This window comes from Platalea leucorodia (assembly GCF_965183815.1).
Source record: "Platalea leucorodia genome assembly, chromosome: 20".
Lineage (NCBI taxonomy): Eukaryota > Metazoa > Chordata > Aves > Pelecaniformes > Threskiornithidae > Platalea > Platalea leucorodia.
Genome location: NC_138842.1, coordinates 2,234,991 through 2,258,215, shown reverse-complemented (window position 1 = coordinate 2,258,215; position 23,225 = coordinate 2,234,991). Strand labels below are relative to the sequence as shown.

Sequence of the window (23,225 nt, the reverse complement as noted above, 5' to 3'; positions counted from 1 at the left end):
CATTTCTCAGGTGCTAAAAGGAAGTGTATGGAATAGGCACACCCGTGTTGCCTACATTTGAGTTGTGTGGGGTAGGGAAGCATTTGCTGCCGGATTGCACCAGCGTAGTGGCATCAGTACACACAGAGACAGGTTGTGAATTCGCAGTGTACTTGCTCGTCTGCCCTCACTCCGTGTGCACGCTGGTGTAGTGTGTTCAGAGAGAGCTGGGGGGCAAAGCATCCCGCTCCGTTTTGAAGGTGGAGCTTGGCACAAGCTGAGCTACAGCAGCGTAGTTAGCGTGATAGAAACACACGGAGTAATTCCCCTCTTGTCAGCTCTTATGGTGCAAGTACACACATGCACAATGTGTATAGACATGTATATATAAATAGCGCTCTTGGGAGAGGGGAGAGAGGCTGAAAGTGAACAATCTCTCAAAATTGCCTGGTTTTGGGCATTTTGCTAGTACTGTTTAACTCAGCTCTAGCCAGTGTCATACAAAATAATCACTTTTCAGACAAGCAATCCAAGCTAACAAGCAGCACTGCAAAATTTACTGGTGGACACATATCTTTGTCGCAGCCAAGTGCAGTACAGTGGCTGAGAGTGAGATTTTTTCAGGGGAGTTAAGGAAATTGGAATTTCGATACGTTTTGAGTCCTCACGTTTGGGACTGCATTCGCAGTGCTTAATGCAGAGATGAACCTTGTGTTCTTTCCTGACCGGTTCAGGTGGGCCCATAGAAATGCCAATATTTTATAGAATGGTTTTTTCTCTAACCCTGAAGCATACCACTTCTGATCTTTCTACCTACCTTACTGACATCTCTAAAGATTAACAGGACGCCTTCAGGTATAACCGTGTCCTTAAACCCTGTAGAATATGTTCCTGCAGGAGCAAGCCCCAGGAGTAGCCAATGGCCAGTGCATAGCGTGCAAGGCATGGATGGTGCACTGATGGACGTGAGCCCAGCTGTCCAGCAGCCTGTCTGACGCTTCTGTCAGACTCTCAGATGCTTTGCAGGGATGTTTCTGAGAATACAGTGCAGAGATTCGATTTGTGTGGGGACAATGTGGTGAATTCCGTGCCTTGGCTAAGGAAGATGCTACAGCAGGGCTTAACTGAGCTGCTGTCCGATAGATCCGGAGGCTGTGAATCACGCCCAACTGCTGAGGAGTTCTGTTACCTTCTTTTTCAGTGTTACTAAACTAAAACGAAAGCACTGGGAGTTGGCCTCATCACTTCAAAGGATGAGCATAGAACCAGTCACCTTTTCCTTTTTTCTTTTTCTTTTTTTTTTTAAAGTAATCTTTCTGACTAGCTAGAACTGCTCCCCACCCCAAGTCTGTGATTCACCTCTCGCGTGTTAGTCTCTGTCCCTGTCTCTCAGATACTTACAAAGCTGAGAAACTTGTGGCATCTGGATTCAATGAACGGAAAGGCATGGAAGGAGCTGCACAGCTGAGCATCATTTCTACCGTGGAGATACTTCACCCCTGACATCCCATGGCCTCTCCTAATGTCCAGGGAAAGATTCCATTCTGTCACGCGTTGGATACCAGCAGTGTCTGGATGGGTTTGGCTCCATGTTAGAATTGAATGGGAGGTGTGAAATAGCTCATGGAATGATAGCACAGTGGGGAGAGATTTTGGCAGGACGCATCTGTATTGGGCCAAAATATTGAAGAAGGGAGAAAAAAAGCCTGTAAGACAAATTTCACTTTGCTCGCCTTTTGGATATGCTGCTAGCGCTGGTGTTCAGCCTACTGCAGCAGCTTGCAAAAATCTCCTTGATTTCTCAGATGGACGCAGAAAAAACGAGGTCTGATAATTAAGGCTAAACCCATATAAATTGAAAAGCTTTAAGCTATTTGTGATTTGTTGCAAAAACAGGTAGCATGAGGAACAGCAAGGGCATTTGGCCATCCTGGCAATTTCAGATTACAGATCTTAGAGAAATAAGCTAAAAACCCTAGCTTTGGGGTTGAATGCATTATACTGCTGTGCCTTGCCCAGTTTGGACTGTGCAGATACAATCTGTGTGTTGTGTGGTCCATAAAAAGACATTTATTTTGTCATTTCACCCTGTAGCAGACAACAAAACCAAAGCTTTGGAACACTAGACTTTTAAAACATCCAGCTCAGTTGTGTTTGGCAGACTACAGTTCAGCATTTACACTAAGGAAATTCTATCCCGCTCTTTCCCATCTGTAAGTGTAATTGTAGTGGTGTAAAGAGAATTATTGTTTGATGCCTATTTTGCAAAACCTTCCCAGATAAGGTTTGAAAAAAAATTTTTTGGAGTTGTATTTGTGGCACATTGCTGCTGCAAGTCAGCTTGTGAAATACAAGCTTTATGTGAGGTTCAGAGGGGTTTTTTTAAAGTCTCTATTCAGCTTTTCTTCTACTTAGAGACCTCAAAAAATTAATCCAGTTTATTAGCTCTTAAGAAGAAGTGGGAATATATAGAGAGCTGTTCCAAGTGTTTCTGAAAAGTGGAAAGATAGGATTCTTCTTCTGATTTCTTTGAACAAATTTAAACATGAAAACTAGCAAATGAGAAAGGTAGGGTTTTAAATCTTATTGGAAAGAGCTGATGATAGGGGGGTTTGGTTTGGTTTGTTTTTTTAGAGCAATGTAGGTGGATTTTCCTTTTTTCCAAGTAAGATTGCACTGTTTAACTTTCATTTCTAGAAGATTGCTTTCAGGAGAGGTACGGTTACTGCTGTTGAATGATTGCTGTTATTAAAATAAATGTAAACAAAATCCCTTTCTGTGCTAAAAGAAGGGATGGATGGATGGATGACTGAAGGGAAAGGAGACTTTTTAGAACAATCTACAAATGCTTGAAATCTGAGGGAAGGTTTTTGGGAAAAGGAATAATGCTTTGAGTTTGCACTTTCCCAGAGCAGACAGTATGCCACAAGCATTTTGGCCAGGGAGGAAAATATCTCTAAAGAGCGTTAGAGACTGCTTTTTGTGTAGGAAACAGAGAAGGATAAAATCCTGGGAGGGGTGGCATGAGGACTGTACCTGGGAACCTCTGAACTCCGTAGGCAGTGACTGCAAGCCTGAACAATAAGTGTGGTCCTTAAAGGACCACAGGGAATGTCTGAGACCTTCATGAGTTTGTGCTGTACCTGTAGGCTGCGAAGGTCCGTTGACAGTGTTTGCAATCCTTGCTAAGTTCCACGGGGATAAGCAAAGAATTTACAAGGTCTGCAACACGTTTAAAAGGGGTTACTCTGCGTGTCGAGAATAAATCAACAAAAGTAAGAGCCTGCAAAAAAGGTTGAAATAGGCTAATCCATCCAGCATGTTTTGTTGCGTTGTAAAGCAGGCTGAAAATCTGCCTTTTTAATGTTTTTGGATTTGTTTGTGTGACAACTGCCTGCATATTTATTTCAGTATTATAACGTAAGAATAGCTAAGCTAAGCTTTTATTTTGAAAAATGAAAGAAAAAGAAAAAACATGCAATACTAATTACAACGTGAGATTTGCGGTATTTCTACACTACAAACATCATTTTTTTGTGAAATTTTGAATGGCAAGGAGAGAACAAGAGACCAGTTGTAAAAATGTTCAAGTTCAAAGGGAGACCTTAAAGTCTAGCCACCTCTTGTGTTTTTTATTGTTCATTTTCATCATCACAGGTAGATTGTTGAAACAGAAATGACAGGCAGTAGAAACCAGAAATGTCAGACCATGCAAGCATGAGTGATGTTCTGAAAAAATCTTAGGACTAGATCTCATGATAGACCCTTAAACACAGACTGACTGTTGCGATCTCAGGACGGAGCCACACTACCTTCTCTGTTTTCTGCTTTTCGTGGGATAATGCCAACGTCCTGCAAAGGAAGCCTCTTTCTGCTGCAACTGAGGTACATTTCTAAGGCTGTTCTCGAAGCAGGAAGCTCTCGTGGTCCAAGCATGAGTTTTCTCCATTTTTCTGCTCGCATTTGCAGACTCCACGCTGGCAGTAAGCTGAGCCACGTGGCTTTGTTGTGCAGGATGCACAGTACTTCGCCCTGTTCCTGTTTTTTGTTCAAGGCAACCATTGCCTGTCTGTGCTGTGTTCATTTTGATTGATAGAATAAGGTCTCTGATGTACTAGATGAAGGCATTTACGCAAATCTATGCCACTTGTATCTCCCAGCTCTGCCTTGCAGGAGATTCAAGTTCGGTATCTTCTGTTTGAAGAACAGCATTTGCAAAACTCTGAAGGCAACCCCATCCAGCGTTCCATGGCTGGAAGCGTGGTTGCAATAATAAGTGCTTCAAGGGCAGCAGTGAGAATGCCAGGAAAAAATGGGATCCAAGTAGGAAGAACAGACAGGACTCCCCATCCTGGGTGGTTTGTGGGGAGAGGAGAGTGGAATATATTTTCACAGAAGCAAATGTCTTACTCAGACTACTAACGTCTAAAGTATGGTTTGCTGGTTCTGTCTGCATGTGATAGTCCATGCTAAAAACCACAAATTGCTTGCAGTAGGATTTTTGAGTCAAACATTCGAAAACCTTTTGTATGATTGTTTTTTGTCTTAAAGGCTTGTTCTTTAACATATAAATAGTTTTGTCTTGCGTGATTGAAGCTCAAACACCTAGAGAACAGTTACTGAGTAAGTGCTGCTAACATTCCTCCTGTGAAAAGCTACAGTTCTTTAAACAGATGACTCTAAGGGACAAATTCTAACACACACATATATACTTGTTTTATATACATATAAAAAAAAAAGAGAGAGAAAAGCTGGTCTCATATTTGTTAAGGGGAAATATGTATTTGGAGCATCCAAGCTGGATCCTACCCAATGCAAAAGGTGTTTTCAGAACGTGTGTTAACCTGCCTCTCCTTTCTTAATATAGCATTTTCTGCCTTTCTTGTTTAAAGAAGATTCTGCTAAACAAAAGCAGTTACTGTGCCCTTTTATTGAAGAGTAAATTCAGGTGAAGTTTCCCATTATGCCTATTGCAGTCTGGCTGCAGTCTCCTGCCCCTACCCGTGCGTTCTCAGCCCCCTCTTCCACCCGAGGCCTAGTGTCCGTGTCGCTGCTGGACGAGTCCTACCAAGGATGAGAACCAAATCCACCCCGTGGCTGGTGGAATACTTCAGTGGTGGTGCAGCTAAACTGAAGCAGGTGTAAAATGAACGTGCACTGAACTGCAAGGCTACGCTCTGATTTCATGGCGATAGCTGCTTTGTACAAACTGCGTATAGGGACCCTGAGTACGTCCTAAAGCTTTATCTGCTCAGAAGAGCTCAGGAAAGTTTCTCTGGTTTAAAATGCATTAAAACGCCAGTCACCATCATGGTCTTTCCCCCCTAGCTTGTTTTCTGAACTTCTTTTCTGACATTTGGTACCGCTTGCCTGAAGACAACTGCAACAAAATGCCTCGAGAAATGTAACTTCCACCCACAAGTTTGCCCACGAGAGTTAGGTACCTCACGTGTTTGCCAGTGTTCGAAAATCCCTGTTGTGATACTGGGTATTTATTTCTAAGTCCCCCAAAACTTCTTAAAACCTGACCGTAGGCCTTTATGGATTGAGTATTTTTAGCCTATCCTTCCAGATGTTCACGAATGTTGAAACCTCTGTCCTAAGCATTTCTCGGGTGAGGAGGGCTGTTTTATGTTAGTCAAAAGAAAGCGACTAAAATCCTTGTTTCCACAATGCTAATCCATCACTTGATGTTCTGTGCTTGAATGGTTGATCTTAGGTCATATACTACATGCCTTCTGCTCTCAACAGCGATAAATAAAAATGAAGTGACAATAGTAATGTGGATTAATAAAGAATGTATGATGCTGGCAAGCAGCCTGAAAAGTGCTGTTGGGCTGTGTTCAAAGCTCAGGCGATGCCAAAGCGCTGCCAAGGTGTAGTGTCTTTGAAAAACTTGGGTCTGTTCCAGGCTTTTTGAAAGTAAACTAGCATCTGCAGGGAAGAGAGAAGGTATTGAATTGCATTAGAAGCCTTAAAGAACTGCATAATTAACATCTATTACTCTGTAGCTGTTATGATAATACTAAAGGATAAATTCATTCATTAATTAGGATAATAATTATTAAGGACAAGGGTATGACTGGTTTTGGAGTTTTGCTGCAGAACAGTGATCTGGGTAGGGCAGCACTGAACATCAAACAGGGTTAACGCTGTGGTGTGCTGTGTCCTTTTCCTTTTTTAACAGCATATTGCACCATACCCTCTGTTCATCGTGGGATTTGTATGTAGCTCTGAGATCGTTAGTTGACACGAGCAGTTTAGACGTGTGACAATGGAAGTGGCAGTTTGGAGGTAAAGAGGATTTTTGTCCTGTTGTCTTTGCTGCCTTTTATTCTGAAGCGTACAGTCAGGCAGTCGGCAAGATGCCTGCGTTGGGATCTAGGAGATCCACCAGCAAGGAGACTTCCAAGAGTTGTGCCATTTGCTTGCTTTGGCCATTTGCCGTATATTTGTGCTCTTTGGGACTATGGAATGGAAATACAGATGTTAGCTCTTCTCTCCTGTGCTGCACAGGAGGATGTAATGAACCCAGGAGCAGCGTTGCACCGGGCTACGGCGGCATCCATGTGTCATCGGGGCTGCGGGGTTTCATTGCCCAGCTGATGGGGCTTGTCCTTCACTCCATTCCCAGGCACAGAGCAGATTCAGGACTCGTGTGTGTAAATCTATCCACTGGTAACAAGAGATGAAAAATGACTGTGATTCTTAAACTCTGGTATTTAATTTCTCCATTCACGGTGCTCTGATTTTTTCTCTATTTAAATATGTATTGTGGAGGAAAACAGGGTCAGCATGGTCCTTTCTTGTTCTTGACTCTGGATGCTTGAGACGCAATAACAGGGTTCTAGCTGTGCACGGGTTTTGAATTGAATGATTTATTTATTGAGTCACACTGCGGAGAGAAATGCTGTCATGGGACTGCTTATGCTAAAGCACATTCCTTCAGCAGGTGCAAATTTAGGTGCATTTCAAGCCGTCCCTTCGGTGTACCAGAGAGAGAGGCTTGCTCTGCTCTCTGGTAATGGCTTCAACTCTAAACTCCAGTAAAGAAATGGTCTGGTGAATTTATTTGAGGGTGTTTTTTTTCCTGGGGAAAGAGAGTATCTGAAAATGATCACCAGATAGCAGCCTACCAGTTCATCAGCCTTGCGTTGGCCTGAGCTGCTGTGCAGTTATTTGTGAAAGGGAATGGTGAGTGATACATGGCAACAGCCGCCTTCGTGTGCTCCTCAGATGTTGCTCTGCGATGGAAACCTGCCAGCTGAAGCGAATGGTCAGGGTAGCCCTGGTCTAGGAAGGGATGATGAGCAAGAGGGAAAATTATTTCTCAGAATAAAATGCAGTATCACATCAGTGTGCTGCCATGGAAGTTTTTTCAAGCAACAGAAGCTTTTACAATTTTATCGTAGTTTGTTAATGTCATGTCCTTTCAGCATTTTGCCTTCAGAAAGCAAGCTCTGAATTAGAGAGATCAATCTTCTTGTATCCAAATTGTATTCTACTTAGCTCTGGAGCAAAAGTGAAAATCACTGTTGAAATCTAAGAGGACAGGATAGCGATTATGGTTTCTTTCTGTAAGTGATGCATTTTGGCAGGGCTTGGGATTGTTATGTGGTGCTTTGTAGACAAGGCTGGGCCCGGCCACAAATTGAAGAGGACAGTTGGCTTTATTCTGAAGAGACATTGAATCCTGCCCCATAACTAAGCAAGTGTAAATGCGTTGCAGAGGAGCAGTTTGTCTACAATCTTGCTTGTTTTAAAACTTCTCCAAGAGCTGAGCTTGGTTCAAATCCAAAATAAGGAGGATTGTGGTGGATGTTCCTGTTTTTCTTAGCTGCCTTGATGTTTATTCCTTATAGAGAAGTTTAACACACATACATTTGTAATAGCAATATTACAGTGCCTGTTTACTTGGGAAAGCTGACAGCCCTTTGGGACAGATGGTCCACAGCAGTTTCGTCCAGTATCATCCTCTGCAGGCTGCAAAGTTACTTTGATCAACAAGTAATGTTAGCTGGCTAAGCCAGCATCAGGAGGAAGACAAGGTGCACCGTTATCATGCCTCAAACCTGGACGACTTGGATGTAGATAAAGTTCGTAGGCCTTGGAAGAGCATCTACCCTTCCAAACAACAGATTCATTGGGCATAAAACATAGGACAAACAGGTTAGTAAAGAATATTAAAAAAAAGGCACTCTCAAGGCACAGAAACCACATCAAAATACATAGCACGTGTGTAAAGATGCTTTAGCAGTAAATCAAAGACACGTCATTTTCATTGTTTGTAGCAAATGTTTTCTGTCACTGAAGAAAGTGGCAAAACTCTCAGTTTGGCCAGTTTTCAAAAGTTATGTCCTACGAGTTACGCTGAGTGCACCGTGTTTAGTTAATCTCTAAAAAAGTTCTCTCTCTAAAGTTAAATTTTAAAGAAAATTTGTAATTGAGTTGCTTTTGGTAATAAAAACACTGAAGTGTTAAGTGCCATTGTCGTCTTCAGTAACTAGAGGTGCTTTGCCCAACTGCGGATTCATAACTGACTGTACGTTAAATTAAAAATAAGTTTTGTTTTAGAGGAACTGGTGACGGAATTCTCAGGGAAAACATGATTGAGCTTGTTCCTTAAATCTTTGTATTCGTTAGGGCTTTCCTGGAGTTACAGAGCAGGTTTGTGCCCCAAGTTTGCTACCAACCATCAAGCCGGTGTTTCTTGTCACCATGGGTTGTGTAACCCGTGGCAAACCGACCCTAGTTCAGCCAACACCCAGCGCTCGTTGAGCAAGATTTACACCTGAAGCGTGAAACCGCTCGGAATCGGTTCGTCGTAGACCTGCTGTCAATTCCCGAGTTCCCCGCTCCCTTGGCAGGGGCTGAGAGCCTCCAGACTTCAAAAGCTGCCGATGTGCAGACAGGCTGTGGGCTGTAGGCATTAAGCGAAATTGCAAACCGATATTGCTAGAGACTGTAGAGCAAGTTTGCAATCAAGGGCTCAGGCTTTGACAGATAAAAAGGAACTGACTTTCTGTTTTTCTAATGATGCATTTTTTTTAACTGATCTGTGGTTTTAAAATACTGTATTTATTTCAGACTTTGTCGTTTACCTTTTTAAAGGACCCCATTAGGGATATTAGATATTAAAGATGGCCTGTCTTAAATGTTTCATCTCCTGGGTCTTGGCACCGCTTTTCAGTGTTTCTTCTTAAAACTGATGCATGCAGCTGCCAAAAAAGCAGCTATTTTTCCATTTTGGCTACAGCTCCAGCTCTGCTAAGAAAACTTCTCCAAAGCCGCTTCTGTTTCTTGTGCTTTCTAAATAACGTTTCACCCTTTTACCCTCTCTCCTTGAGTTTTATCTATAATATACCTACTTGCGTACCTTTTTCCTTGAAATGTTTGTGTGTTTTATCTCTGTAACCCTACCCAAAGGAGCAGGAGTAGGCAGAGATCTTCCCTCTGGCATCCTCTGATGAATCTGGGGGGGAGGCAAGGGGGAATGGGCTGCGGGAGCGGCCAAGCTCCCACGGATCCTCGGGAAAGAGGAGGGATAGGAGGGCCACTGGGCATTTCTTATCATCTTGGTGATATTTTCCAAATACCGTTAACATCTTTTGCTTTGTTCTGGGGCATCAAGATAAATGGGTTTGTAATGGAAGCAGTGTCAGCTACAGCATGTTTTTAATTAATTCCATGCCTCTAAGTTTCTGTTATTTTGTAAATGGTGTGATAGATGTGTGTCCTGTTGCGGAGCAACCATAACTGGGGTTTTGGGAGGGGGGTTCAAACAAAATTTGTTGGGTTTGGACCTACAAAATCTTTTCTTCCTGGTAATTAGTTTTAACAAAAACATGCTTATGTGCTTTGGTCACTTTAAAAAAAAAAAAAAAAAAAAAAGAAAATTTAAGAAAAACCAGCTGTTTGCTTCAGTGATGTGCCCAAGAAATGAGACTTGAGAAATGGAGATCTCTATCTGCCTAAGCTATGGTTGCTGCAGCTAACCTCAGGCAAGTCGTTCGGAAAGGTTTGTTTTGTTTTGTTTTGTTTTACCAACCTCAGGCAAGTAATTTTCAAAGGGTTTTTTTGTTTGGTTTGTTTTAAAGGATAGTGGTGTTTGCTTACTTTGATGAAACATTGTTTCTTCTCTGTGGTTAAGTGCTGAGTAGATTATAGCGCATTTGGGGCACAGGCTAAGGAGGGTGTTGTATTTAAGTATGTGCAATGTCCATGTAATCATTTGTAAGTATATATGCATTCACTCATTGCCTTGCTACCTGTAGGATGGCAGAATTTTCGTCCCCGTTACTTAGCAGTTGGTCTGTTCGTGGCTTTGAAGTATTTCCTTTGTGGCTGTAAGCTCATGTTGGGTTATTACTTTAATTTTCTGAAGTGTAGAAAAGCAGTCCCCCATGCTGTGGCCGCCCTCCCCTTCACCCCTGTGTCCCTCTGTGACCTGTTGCTTTTACGGTATAATTTTCCTAAAGAGATGATCGATATTGAATTGTTTAAATTATAACATGTCAGGAGAACAGGGAATTTCGTTCACATGTTGAGAGTTGTAAATCCTGTTTCAAGTTCATCAGGTGTCTGCCTGCTTGCAATTCAGAAATAGGCTTTCTTGTGGGAGGAAAAGCAGTTGTTAGCATTTCAGATGCCGTACACATGGTATGTTTGCGTTAGGTCTTCTTAGCGTGCCCTTATTTCTCTGTACCTGTACAAAACCAACTGCCACCAAAGCCTGAGCCAAATATTTGCCTGCTGTCTGGATGCTTCTGGCAAAGCTGCTCTTCTGAGTGACGGAGAAACCACTGGAAGGTCACGGCTTATTTCAGCTTAGCGCTCGGAAAGCTGCGCGTACCTGATCGTGGCCAGTTTCCAAAACTGGTCAGAACAAGCAGGAATAATACTGCTGTCATTCAGACCAGGCCTCGGGCAGCCTCGTGTTCCCACGTGTGTTTTTAGCATTCCTATCTGTAATTGGAATCAGGGAGCACAAGGAAGTATAATTTTTAGAGGAGAAAAGCTGCAGTGGTTTCCATTAAAATCTCTTTTTTTTTCCTGCTGATTGCAATTAATTGATAATAAACTGATAATTAATGCTGAAAGAGATTAATTTCTTCTGTGGAATAAGGCTATTCAGGATTCACCACGTCAAGACACTGAACTTTCTCCTCTGCCTTGTGGTCTGTCCGTACGTATGTTCCCTTCATCTTACGATAGTTGGTCTCTCGTGTCTCCGTCTCCTGTGATTCCAGGTGGAGCTTGGAAGTTTTAGTGTTTCCATCATTCTCACCTTCTTTAAAGCTCCCTCTTCCCCATATTTTATTTTCTTCTAAACATACGTGCAGCTGCCTGACAGCAGAACGGGTATCGCGCTGCAAGCTGTTGATGCTATCTTCTAAGCCAGGCCAACTCCAGAAGTGAACAGACATCTTCTTGATGTAGCTGTGTCTGTGCCCAGCGCTCATCACCGCCCAGCTCTGCCAGCGGAAGGGGTCACGGGAGCAAGTGCTGATGCTTGTTAAGTAAAATTTATGCATTCGTCAGTGGGGTTAAGCTAATGCAAATGTCTTCCAGCTTTAGGGAGAGCCATCATGTTCCCTACCCTATGGTGTGGGGAGGGAAGGAGTAAGCTCCTGTTGCTGAGCGTACGCTTTCATTCAGAAATAAAGTGGCTTTATGTTGCCTTAGTGCAAACTCCCTTTAAGTTTTAAATATTTCTAATTTCCTTGAAGTTATAATAATACACCAGAAGTCATGAAATCATCCAGGACATTTCGGTAAACACTTAAGCTTAGATAAAACCACGTACGGCACCAGCTAAAAACACTTCTGCGTAAACTCTAAGTGATGGATTTTATCAGCCTTGTTTTCTGTTTTGACTAAATTTCTAAGCCATTTTCCAATGTGACTTGTAATAGAAAAAGGGCTGAAGGGTCATGCTGGAATAACATACAGAACGCAAGACCCAGACAGCTGTAAAAGTCACCCACATGGCAGAGTTAAACTCTGCTGGTGGATGCTGGCATTTTTCCAGCTATTTAATACGTGGTGTTTTCTTACTATAGGGTCAAACTGCAGTGACTTTTGCCATATACTTTCATCTCATTTTCTGGTCTCGATCCTCTTGTGGACTGGTAAGGTTCATGAGAGCATCCATGTGATTTCTCTCAGGAAATAAGCATTTGAACCAGAACAGAAAGGTCTATCCCTGTCTTAAGATAAATAAATCTTAGGTGCTACAGAGAAAACATACTTGGACCGTGGGACAGGAGAGTTGTGCGTGCTGGAACTCAGTAGTACCCTGTCTGGCTTGAAGAGGCATTGATGGACAAAAAAGAATCCTATCTGCACAGATGTAGACAGATTCAGCTGGAAACAGTCTTTTACAAAGTGGGGAGAGGAGATCTGTAAATCTTTTATTATAAAACTTGTGCATATCTGTTTTCTAAATGAATTGCATCACAAATATTGACACAGATGAACCTATTCGATTCTCTCTTGTTAGCTGGATGCCTCCAAGCAAGCCACTGACTGTTCAGTGCACAACAGGGGAAGAATTGCTTGGACAGTTAAGTCCACATAAAAATATTCCTGTGTGGAACTGGCCTTGAGCTTAGGGGAGCCCCTCTTAGAAATCAGTAAGGTTTTTGTGCTGGTCAGTTGAAGGGTGTGAGAGATGATGGAGCACAGGTGGGGTTTTTTAACTATGGGAATGAAAATGCAAAGGATGCTTTAAAATACCCTCCTTAAATTTGCTTTTCCCAGTCCAACAGTAACCGAGCGGTACTACGAGAAGTAATGTCTTTCTGTTCGTAATGAGACAAACCATCACTGAGCTGCAACTGTCGTGCTGTGTGTTGGGCTTGGGAAGAAAGGGGACGGGGACTGATGCTGCTGCTCACCCGAAGTATCGCCACACGAGCTGTGCAAAAGGGAGTACGTAAACTTCTCCTGGCCGCGGCTGCGTGTCATCCTCCTTAGGCCGCTCGACCAGCAGGGCTAAAAATATTGCTTGTGGAGCTGGGGTTGTGAATCCTTGTCCCTCTGAATCTTGTCTCATGAGATGTGAAGCCTGGGTAGCTTTGTAGGATCTGCGATCTCGGTATAATGGTTTTACTAATGGGAGGTTCAAATCTCTGGCTCAGTGGAAATTAAATCATCAGTTCGGTAATCTCTAATCATTTTTTTAGCATGCCAATTCTTGCTTTGATAATCAGAAAAAAATAAGAAGCTCTGTGCAGTGTGCTGAAATCTCACCAGTCTTTCGTCGTGCATTTAATCCTACACAGCATGCAGGAGTAAGGGAGAACAAATCAAACTGTAACAAGAGTAGGAATGAACCCAGATTTTCCATTTTGTGAGAGATTCCATAATTGTCACGATGCTTTTCATTGTGAATGTTTCTGTAAAATGAAATTCCAAAAAATACTTTGATTCTGTTCAAGAGGGATTTTTTTTTTTTTAAGGCAGTGGTCATTTTCCTTTTGAAGATTGTGCGACTATTTTATGGCATTATTGACGTCTTCATTTGAGACTTGATTTTTTTATGTTTATCAAATTTGTCATACCCAGGTTTGTAATTGAAGGTCTGAATCCGGGAAATCACTTGACTGTGTGCTTAACTTCACCTCTATTCTTATGTCCTATTGGCATTAGTGGGATTTAAGCATGTGCTTCTCTAAATCAGGACCATCAATAATTAAAGAATAGAAAAGTAATTATTGAATTGTAAAATGAGAGGGTGATCAAAAATTTATTTGAGCAACAATTAGTGGAAATCATTAAGAATGTGAAGAAGGCATTTTTGCCTTATGGATATTATGTGCCTGAAGCACCAGTAATGTTTAGCTTTGCTACAAAACACAGTCGACAACATGAGACCAACTTAACAGTCACTTACTTGCTTCTACTTTATTAACTCTCTAAATTAAAAAAAAGAACCCTTTTGCAAAACCCTTCTGGCACTTTAGAATTTGCAGGAAATGGGAGCAAGATACACAATTTTTATATTGATATGGTGAAACATTGTAGTATTTTTGATACCAGATGAGGTGACTGTTGTTTCTGCTGCTTTGGCGATGCAACTCTGGAAGTCTGGCTGAGAGAATTTAGACTTGACTTTCTTGTGATTTGTACTGGAGATCTGAGGGGAAGCACTAAATGTTGTCCAGTTCCTTCCTAGACTGCTGCAATGATTCTTTCCTGTAAAGTTAATTGCACCCCTCGTAAATATGGCTGTCTTATTTTTGCTTAAAAATTTGTCACTCAGGCTCCAAATGTGCAAAAACTTTGCTTAATACAACTTTTAGAACAACCTAAAGCATGTATGCTTTTTGAAGGTAGTTATGGCAGACTTAAAACTGTAGAGTATTAAGAAATATTCACATTTAGGGTGTTGGGATAACTTTCTGCTGGGCGGAAATTGATATTATTGCCCCTGAAACTGTGTTCTGGACTAGCACATCATATGCACAGTCATTCCGAATGCGACTGAAGAACGGGCAGCCCTGTCACCACAAGCATCCTGCGATCCTTTTGTACGAGAGCCAGAGATCCAGGGCTGTGATTGCAGGCGTTGGGCCGACTTACCTAGCAATGGTGACAGTGGTTCTGGCCTCCAGGCACGTGCACCACCCCTCTTATGGAGGTTGCTGCTGCTTCCGCAGGGATAGCTCGCAGGGATAGCTCGGCTGGTTGCTTAGCAGCTGCCGAACTGCTGCAGATTTAAGGTACGGGAGCGGTGGTTGTGGGTTACCTTTCTGCACCACGCTCGGACTGTGCCAGCTCAGCGCTCGCTCCACGAGTTGTTGTGCGGCGCAGGAAGAACCTCTCAGGGAGATGGTGGGGCAAGAAACACCGCTGCTGTCGTGAGGTAAGCTGGATATGCTCATTAATCAGCCTCCCTGCTAGCTATCAGTAGCCTCGTTACTGTGATCGTACAGAATAGGTTTCATCAGAAGCAAGGAGAACGCTGTCCGTATAGTCCGTTCTCCAAACCTGTCACATGGACCAGTAGCTTGCTGACCCCAGCTATTCCTGTCTTGTAAATTTAACTCTTACTGTCTTAATTCGTGATAAAAAGAGACTGCAAACCTACAGTCCAACGTCTAAAATTAAAATATCGTGGAATTAATAACAGATTTATGGTCATTTGACAAATAGGTTTATTATTTGCGTGGATAACGTACGAGATTGTGTTGAAATGTGTGTTGAAATGTCCTGTTATGTGTAGCAGGCAGAAGCAAATAAAGGATTGCAGCGATTTCTCGGTGTGTTGTTTCTTACGTTGGTGACTAAACCTTGCTCAGCTGAAGGTCATACTGGCAATTTATCAAAAGAGCAAGAAGTACTTAATTGCAAAAGATGGAGAAATTGGAAAGGCTGTCATCTTCTTGAAAATAATTAGACTTGCACTCCTGTTTTTGCTTTTCTCCTTTAGACGAAAAGTAAAATGATATAACTCACGGAAATTACAGAGCATTTATGTCTTGCGTAGATACGCTCTTTGTAGGCTTGGGAAATAGGGGTGATTTCTTGTGATATGAAAGCAGAGTTTGTGGGCACAGTACATGGTCTGGAGTTGTCTTAAATAAATTTGACAGAAAATAGCTAGTACGCTGGACTATAGGTTCTACATTTACAATCGCCTTGCAAGCTTTGGATATTAATAGAAAAGTGATGCTTATAACTTTCCTGATGAACAGAAGAATATAGCAGAATGGTGACTGAGAAGTCGGAGTAGGCCATGCTTTTTTGTAGCCTGGGTGGAGAGGGCAGCGGGTGCAGAACTCCAGCCGGTGTAGTGCAGCAGGTCTGGGATCACGCCTTACAACTGCTTGCCCCATGGGAAGCTGGAACGAGGCTGTGTCCCCTCTTACACCATGCATTTCCCTGCTTTCTGTACTGGTTGCCAGGCATCCCTTTGTCACTTTTAATCCTTGGCCCTGCCTTTGAGTGGCCGTGTAACCCGGAGCGATGCAATTCCTTCCTCTGACATCTTCCGAGTCCTTGCGCTGCGAGCGTCGCTTTGCTGTAGGAGCACCTGGACCTGTGCAGCATGGCTAAACATCTGTTGCATGCTTTGTTGTTTTTCTCATCCTTTCCCTAGGGAGACAACCGCATGTGGAGTGTGAAGCGGAGTGTGTAATGCTGATAGAGACTTTCTTCTTCTTAAATATGGCCGTACTGTTGATTTTAGGAAGGAAAGCCTGAGAAAGCGCTTTGCACTTGAAATAGAAGGCGGGGAAGCTGTGTGGAGGTCCGTGCTCACCGAGTCGGTGTCCACATCTGTAAAACAGGAACAGTCTCATTTTAGGGGCTTCATGGGAGTGTTGAGAGGATGAATGACTGTTCATAAAGTGCTTTGACCTGTAACCTGCTGCATTATTACAACATTTTTTATTGAACATAATAGGCCATCAAGCATTTAAAAGTAGTCATTAGATATTAAAAGCTTCACAAAGCAAATTATGCTGTGCTGCCATGGTCCCTTCCTTGTCCTCTGGAGCAGTATGTATCTTGTCAGTATTTTAACTGGGGAAATGATATGCACTCAGGAGTAAATCTTCAGCTAGTGTTATTCATCATAGATTGTTTTTTTTTAATTCAGCTGAAGATTTGCCTGGGGCGCCTGACAGAAACTTTGCAAGCTTCAGTTCTGCCTTCAGATCCCTGATTGTATATTCTTCTATCTATGTAGAATCTAATTTCATGCTATTTATACAACCATTTTGTAATTTACATTTGTGCAAAGACACCTTGTGTATGAAAATGCTATAAAATCCTTGTAAGACAGGCGGAAGTTAAAAGCCTTGGATAGGTCTCATAATGCTGGGCCACATCCAAACCCATGGTTAAATAATTAAAACAGGAACACTAGCAGCTGGTTTGAGCATGAATGGCTGTCTACAAATTAAAACTTGAAAATACTACTAAGGCACTTTCATCACTTTGAAATGTTTTGAGAAGAAAGATGGCCAGATCTGTCTGCTACTTCTGCACAAATTTTCATGTTCTTCATCTAATGTGAATTGGTGAGGAGCTTATAAAAGTGTGATTCTCTTTGCTCTTCGTGCAGGGGAGGAGCTGGATCGTGAAGCGGAGTTATGAAGATTTCAGAGTACTTGATAAGCATCTTCACCTATGTATTTATGACCGGCGCTTCTCCCAGCTCTCAGAGCTACCCCGCTCCGATGCCCTGAAGGACAGTCCGGAGGTAAATTATCAGCTCCGTAAACATTTAAAGCACAGTCACCAGCAAGGGGTTGGAAGATATTTTCAAGTATGTACGAAGTAGTTTTAACATGGCCTGGGTTAGATTTGGAAATTGATTACCAGTAATAAGATCAGTATGTGTTTTCTACCCTTAATTTCAATGATCTGAAGGGAAACGCCCTGCAAGTTCACATGAATTCATGTGCTGCTAGATGTGGAATGGTTATGGAGAGGGTCAAGAAAGAAGCTGTCCCATTAGTACCTTAGATAAGAATTTTGTTATGTCTTCAGAAACTTTTTCAATGATGCGGGTATTTTCTGACTTAATGTTAGCAACTTAACATTCCTGGGAAATCGTGCTGTTCTAGGGCTGCCGCACTGCGAGAGTAATACCATTTGGAATGCTAGACTTACATTTATAAACTGAAAATTACCGAAGCTGTTTTTTAAGAGCATTTGCATTAGTGCATTATTGAAATGGTCTTTGAAAAGCTTGAAGAGTGTTTTTTTTCCCTAAATGAATAAGAGGTATTTTTCATTTCTTGACTTACTGTCTTCACCTGGAACATGGTGAGCTGGAATTCCTTCGGCTTCTTGCCTGTTGATAATTCAGAGATTTATTCATGTCCAAAATAATCTTCTGGAAAGTAGCAGGTGCATCTTGACCGCATCATTTCAGAAGATGTGGAGAGGGAGGCAGTGTGATGCGTGGCCACAGAGGTTATTTGAGCCAGTAGAGCATAACAAAACTGTTTGGCCTCTGTCTGCGGGAAGAGCGTGTATCACGGTGACGGACAGTGCTTCATTTCACAGGTCGCTTATCTCGGAGACCTGCAGTTGTATGTTTGCCCCCTACCATCGACCACAAGTATGGAAAAATCTTGACATGCTGTGTCGGACGGCTCTTGCTGCCTGCCCACGAGATGTGTAGCTGGAAAGGGAAGTGAGGAAGTTGAGGGCATTCCAAGCATTCAAAGAGGAATCCATCCAGGAACTATAAATCAGAATCTGTGTTCTTTCAGTGCTGAGCAGGCGAGGATTGATTGCTTTCGAGCAACACACAATGGCTGAAATCAGTATCCCCCTGAAGTCTGCAGGGCTTTTGCCACTGAATATAGAAAGTTGATAGTGTGGTCCCATTGCTCATCGGAGAATCTGATTTATTAGTTGCTTTGGTTTAATACAGGCTATTTCTGAAGAGAATTTAAAGCTTCTAGTTTCTTAAATTCAGCAGAAGCAGCAATATTCAGGATAATAAATTCCTGGGTTTATTTTTTTAAATTATATTTTAGGCATTCCTATCTCTTACATCTTTATTTGTACAACTGATATAATATGGACTTTTTAGCATGAGGCTGAAAATCTGCATCGTATCTGTAAGCATAGAAGATGTAAAGATGTTGAACCGCTCTACTGCTGTGAAATGTAATTCTGCAGCTGTGTGGTGTCTCATACGATATTTTTTATTTTGAATTGACCACATTTGAACAGATGTTTGAGGAGAACAGTGTTTTAAACAGTCCTACAAACGCTGGGCTACAATACTGCTTTATAACACTGTCACTGTGAAGCTTTGGAAGGACGTCACTAGCTTCGCTTTAATAAAAGCAAGTTTACTATTATAGAAGGGACATTGCTAAGTGTATTTTTAAAACTCTCTTCTACTATTTGAAATATTGCTCTGCTGCCAAGGGGTCAGCCTGAGTTGCCACATTCTTCAGGGTTTGCAAGTGGGTGGAAATGGCAGCCAGTGTTTTGTTTCGCTAAATGGTTCTCAGATGCGTTTGATGGCCACAATACAAATGATTCATCTGTATGTGAAATTCATGATGAAAGGAGGGCTTTTGATTTAAGGTATCTTGACAAGGGAGATGATGAAAATCTACATATCTTATAAAAATAACATTATTACTTTCAGAGGGAGCTGCTGCTTTACACATTTTTTTTTTTGTGTGTAAACATTGTAACACTGTATATAGTTTGCTGTCCTTCTTCAAATGGCAGATTTCCTTGCAAAAGGGAATATATTTCTATAATGCTTGCCTGTGGCAATGGATAATTTGTGGTCTCCAAGTCTGAAGAAGTCTCTCCAAACCATGGTGTACTAACAGAAAAACTGTATGTCTCTTTCTTTCTGTTCCAGCTTGTCACCCAGATGCTGATGGCTTACCTGTCACGTCTCTCAGCCATCGCAGGCAACAAGATAAACTGTGGGCCTGCTCTCACATGGATGGAGGTACAGTACAAAGCTCACGTTGTTGTTTCCTCACCTTAGCACCAGAGCAAGCCACAAATGTGCTCTCTTGCCTTTCCAGAACGAGGTATAATCCTTCCAGACCTACTGGTGTCACCAAAATGCTATCCTAACAGCTTTATTCCCCTGTTACAGGCATGTAGGTGGCCACAAAAGGTATAGAACAAACAGAATCAGCTCTGAAGTTAAGAATATAGGAGTTTTTTCCCCTCTTGCTTGGATTTTGTCACCCAAAGACATATCATTCTGCTGATATTCACAAAATAAAAGGAGGTGGTGATTCTAGCGAAGCAGCGATTGGGTCAATGGACCACCTGGGAAAGTCCAGTTCATGGCTGAAGTCTCTGAACAATAAATTGCAGAAAGCGCGTACGTTCTTACGCTCCTTTTTGTCAAGGCGATACTGCAAGTGCGGCAAGTTCCTAAAACTATTGGAGCTGTCTCAGTTATGGTGTTTGTCTGCCCTCTTTTTTTTTTTTTTATTTTTCCTTGTGATAGCTACAGAAACAATAAATATTATCTGCTCCTGTTTGCCATCACTGTTGGTTAAACCGCTCAACAGAGCCTGCGTTGTGCTTGCAGTGGCACTGTTTGTATATTGTGAATTGCAGCTGCAGCTTTGGTTTCTCTGTTAATGGTCTTCTACCATCTTAAACAATAGACCTTATTGGGCAAGGAGTGCAGGAAAGAATGGGGCTAAGTGATCAAGGCCACCTGTCTGTGTCAGCAGTGCTGTTGCTGATTAGTCTGGGTAGAGATATGTGTGTCTTTCCATTGCCTGATGATATTGCTGCACACCAGGAATAGAAACAACTATTATTAGACTGTTGCCAATTCATTTTTAAATGGTTGTGATAAGGATTGAGTGCATTTTCCTGCAATTTTCCCTGCTGGTATCCTCCTCAGCCTGAAATCCTTTGGGATGAGAAAAATCTTGGAAACCTCAGCACAAAGGGAGGAAGGAAGTTATAGAGAAAAATGAAACTGTAGAATTTACAGCAACACAGCGGACCTAGAGATTACAGCAAACCTATTGGACATGCAATCCAGAATAACCTTTCCGATTAACTGAGAATCTTAGAACATTTTACACGAGCACAAAAATCTAGGAATTTTGAAAGTAGGTTGATGATTGCAGCAAGGGGTGGGAGCCATGTTTTCTTAAAAAAAGCAATAGAAGGGTGGGGGAAAATTGAAAGCAACACTGGTTTGGGGGTTTGACAGCATTTCTTCCTTACCTCGGTGGCTGTTCTTGAGCATTAATTCCGCCTCGTAGAGAATTTTTGTAGTCACTTTTGTATTGCCATTTTAAGTACTTCAGGAAAAACAATATGATTTGGTGTTAAAGGAGGTGTAAACATTCGCTGTCATGTTACTGTTTGTACACAAAGATGCACAAACACAGCATTTTTCTCATTAGCTGGATGGGGACATACGACCTTCTGAAATACTCTTTAGGAATTGTTCCTCCTCTTCCTTTCTGCGTGCGCTGTTCCCTACGCTGTCTCTCCACACTGCTCTCCTCGGGGGGCCCCCAAGCTGTGCTGTCTCTCTGAATCAGCTTGAAGCCTCTGCCATGTATGAGCACCAATAAAATGCCTCCTCACTTGTCCTCAGCTGCCTCACGGTCTCCTCCGCTCTTTATTTCAGATTGATAACAAGGGGAATCACCTGCTAGTCCACGAGGAATCATCCATTAACGTTCCTGCTATTGCTGCTGCCCATGTTATTAAGAGATATATTGCTCAAGCAGCAGATGAACTGTCCTTCGAGGTAAATAATTAAAGGAGCTTACATTCCTTGTTGTCACATACAGAAGAGAGTAGCTTGTGTGTCTCTGTGCGTGTGTGCGCACAAGGAACATATTCAGACACTTTCAGAATGTTTTGTGAGGTGAAGCTTAGAAGATTCAGTTAAATATTCAATTTGCAATGGGTTGGATACAGAGAGGAGTTCAGTCATCTTTAAAATATAGCTTTACTTGGCATTAGCATCTTCTGATTCAACAGATGCTGCCAAGTACTCTAGCCTGGTCTCTGAGCAGCAGCAGACCCTGCATAGTTTGTACTGTACAGTGTATTAAAAGTATGTTGTATCTGTTCGGGAAGACTGTCCACATATGTGCGTATGTGGACACGTGCCAATTTAATTATTCATTGGCCAGTTTACACAACCTGTGTTCCTGTTGGCAAGTCCGTGTCTAAAACCATTTTTAAGAGCTTCTGCTCCCATGAAAAGTAAAGAACCAGACTGTCAAAGAATTTGGTACTTAAAGGGCAGGTGATAATCTAAAACTGTTCTGAAAATCTTGCTTGATGCAGAGGAGGAGCTGCTGTGGAGCAAAGATCTGGAAGATCAGGCCCTGGAAATCTTTGGCTATCTGGCTCTTGTCTGCTCTACCCAGAGAGCAGTGTTTTATGCTCTGATTGTTTGTGTGCAGTGGTACTATCAATGGAGCATTCACAGTGTTATACAAAAAAGTGTGAAGGAAAACAGTTAGTGCCCGAAGGAGGTTTTGTGATCACATTCTTAGCGTGCAGCGCCTGAAGTAAAAATAATAGTGATAGTCTAGGGCTGCCAGGGTTTTGCTCATATTCAAAATCGAGGCAATTATTATTGTACGCCAAAGAACCGCACTAATCAGAAAGACATGTGGGTATGTCATCTTCCAATGCATGCAGTACGGGACACAGGCTGTTTGGCAGCGTCTCAGTATTAATAAAAGCACTAAGATGGCACTCCCTGCTTGCAGATCTCGCAGCTCTGTGCCAGCAGGCTAACTTGGCCTTGCAACTGTCATGCGGTCCAGCAAGTTGTTAGGAGGCATAGTGTGCAAGCGGGGAAACCAAGGCACGTGTGGCTTTCCAAGTTACGCAGTGAGAAGCCTTGGCAGAACAGAAGTGGAATACGATCGGTTGTTTTACCATGCTACGTTCTGTTCCCTAGCCCAAACTCTCTCTTTACGTTTAGGCTATTGTTAATTCGTAATCGGCAATTGCAAAAGTAGCTGACTGGCATTTGCTCCCCAATACTGAGGAAAATACCTGGCTTCTCTGCTCATTGTGGTGACAGCAGTTTCCTTAATGGAAATTTGCTTTGCTCTTGGTTTGCTATTCCCTTGAGGAAATCACTTCACTTCCCTGTGTCTCAGTTATCCCTGTCTGAAAAATGTAGATGTGTTATCTTCTTTGTAAGGCACCTTGAGATCCATCAGTGTAAAACATCTGGTAAAAGCCGGGCATTACTGTTAACAATTTTTGCTGTACCTGGCTGCCTATTTAAGTTCTGCCCCTTCGGCTCTGGCCTATCTCATTTTCCTCAAGAGAGGCCACACAGATCTTGATTCCCACCAAGCCAAATTTAGTATTGATTATACTGATTTCCTTTTGAACTATGGCAGTATTACTTTTTTTTATGGGAATGAGCAAAGCTTCAGAAAACCTGTTTGGTCTCCTTGGTCATTTTCTTTCCTGTTGCTGTAACACCACACCACCTTTGTTCATTTTCTACTTAAGAAGAGCATGTCTTGGTCAGTTTGTGAACTACAAAGGGAGCTCTTAACCTTTTGCTGTGAAAGGAAACAAGAAGACATATGCCAATGCCTACATAAACATATATAGGGTGTGTAGTAAAAATTAGTTCAGCTAATTGGGAATATTTTCACACCATCACTGCTTACTTATGTCTGCAGTTTAATCAGAACACTTCTGTACCCTTTGGCAGAGAGCCTGCTGCTTTTGAGAATTGTTTCCTTATGAGCAGCTGTATCCTGTATGTTGTA

General features: G+C 42.2%; 1 protein-coding gene across 1 annotated transcript in view; it reads left to right on the top strand.

Moving 5' to 3' along the window:
* The window catches only part of ARHGAP32 (Rho GTPase activating protein 32), a 168,188-nt gene that overhangs the window by 71,260 nt on the left and 73,703 nt on the right, over positions 1-23,225 (top strand). Inside the window, exons 7-9 of the mRNA XM_082330885.1 lie at positions 17,054-17,191; positions 19,334-19,426; positions 21,095-21,217. Coding sequence (XP_082187011.1) covers positions 17,054-17,191; positions 19,334-19,426; positions 21,095-21,217 — 354 coding nt within the window. The remainder of the gene's footprint in view (positions 1-17,053; positions 17,192-19,333; positions 19,427-21,094; positions 21,218-23,225) is intronic.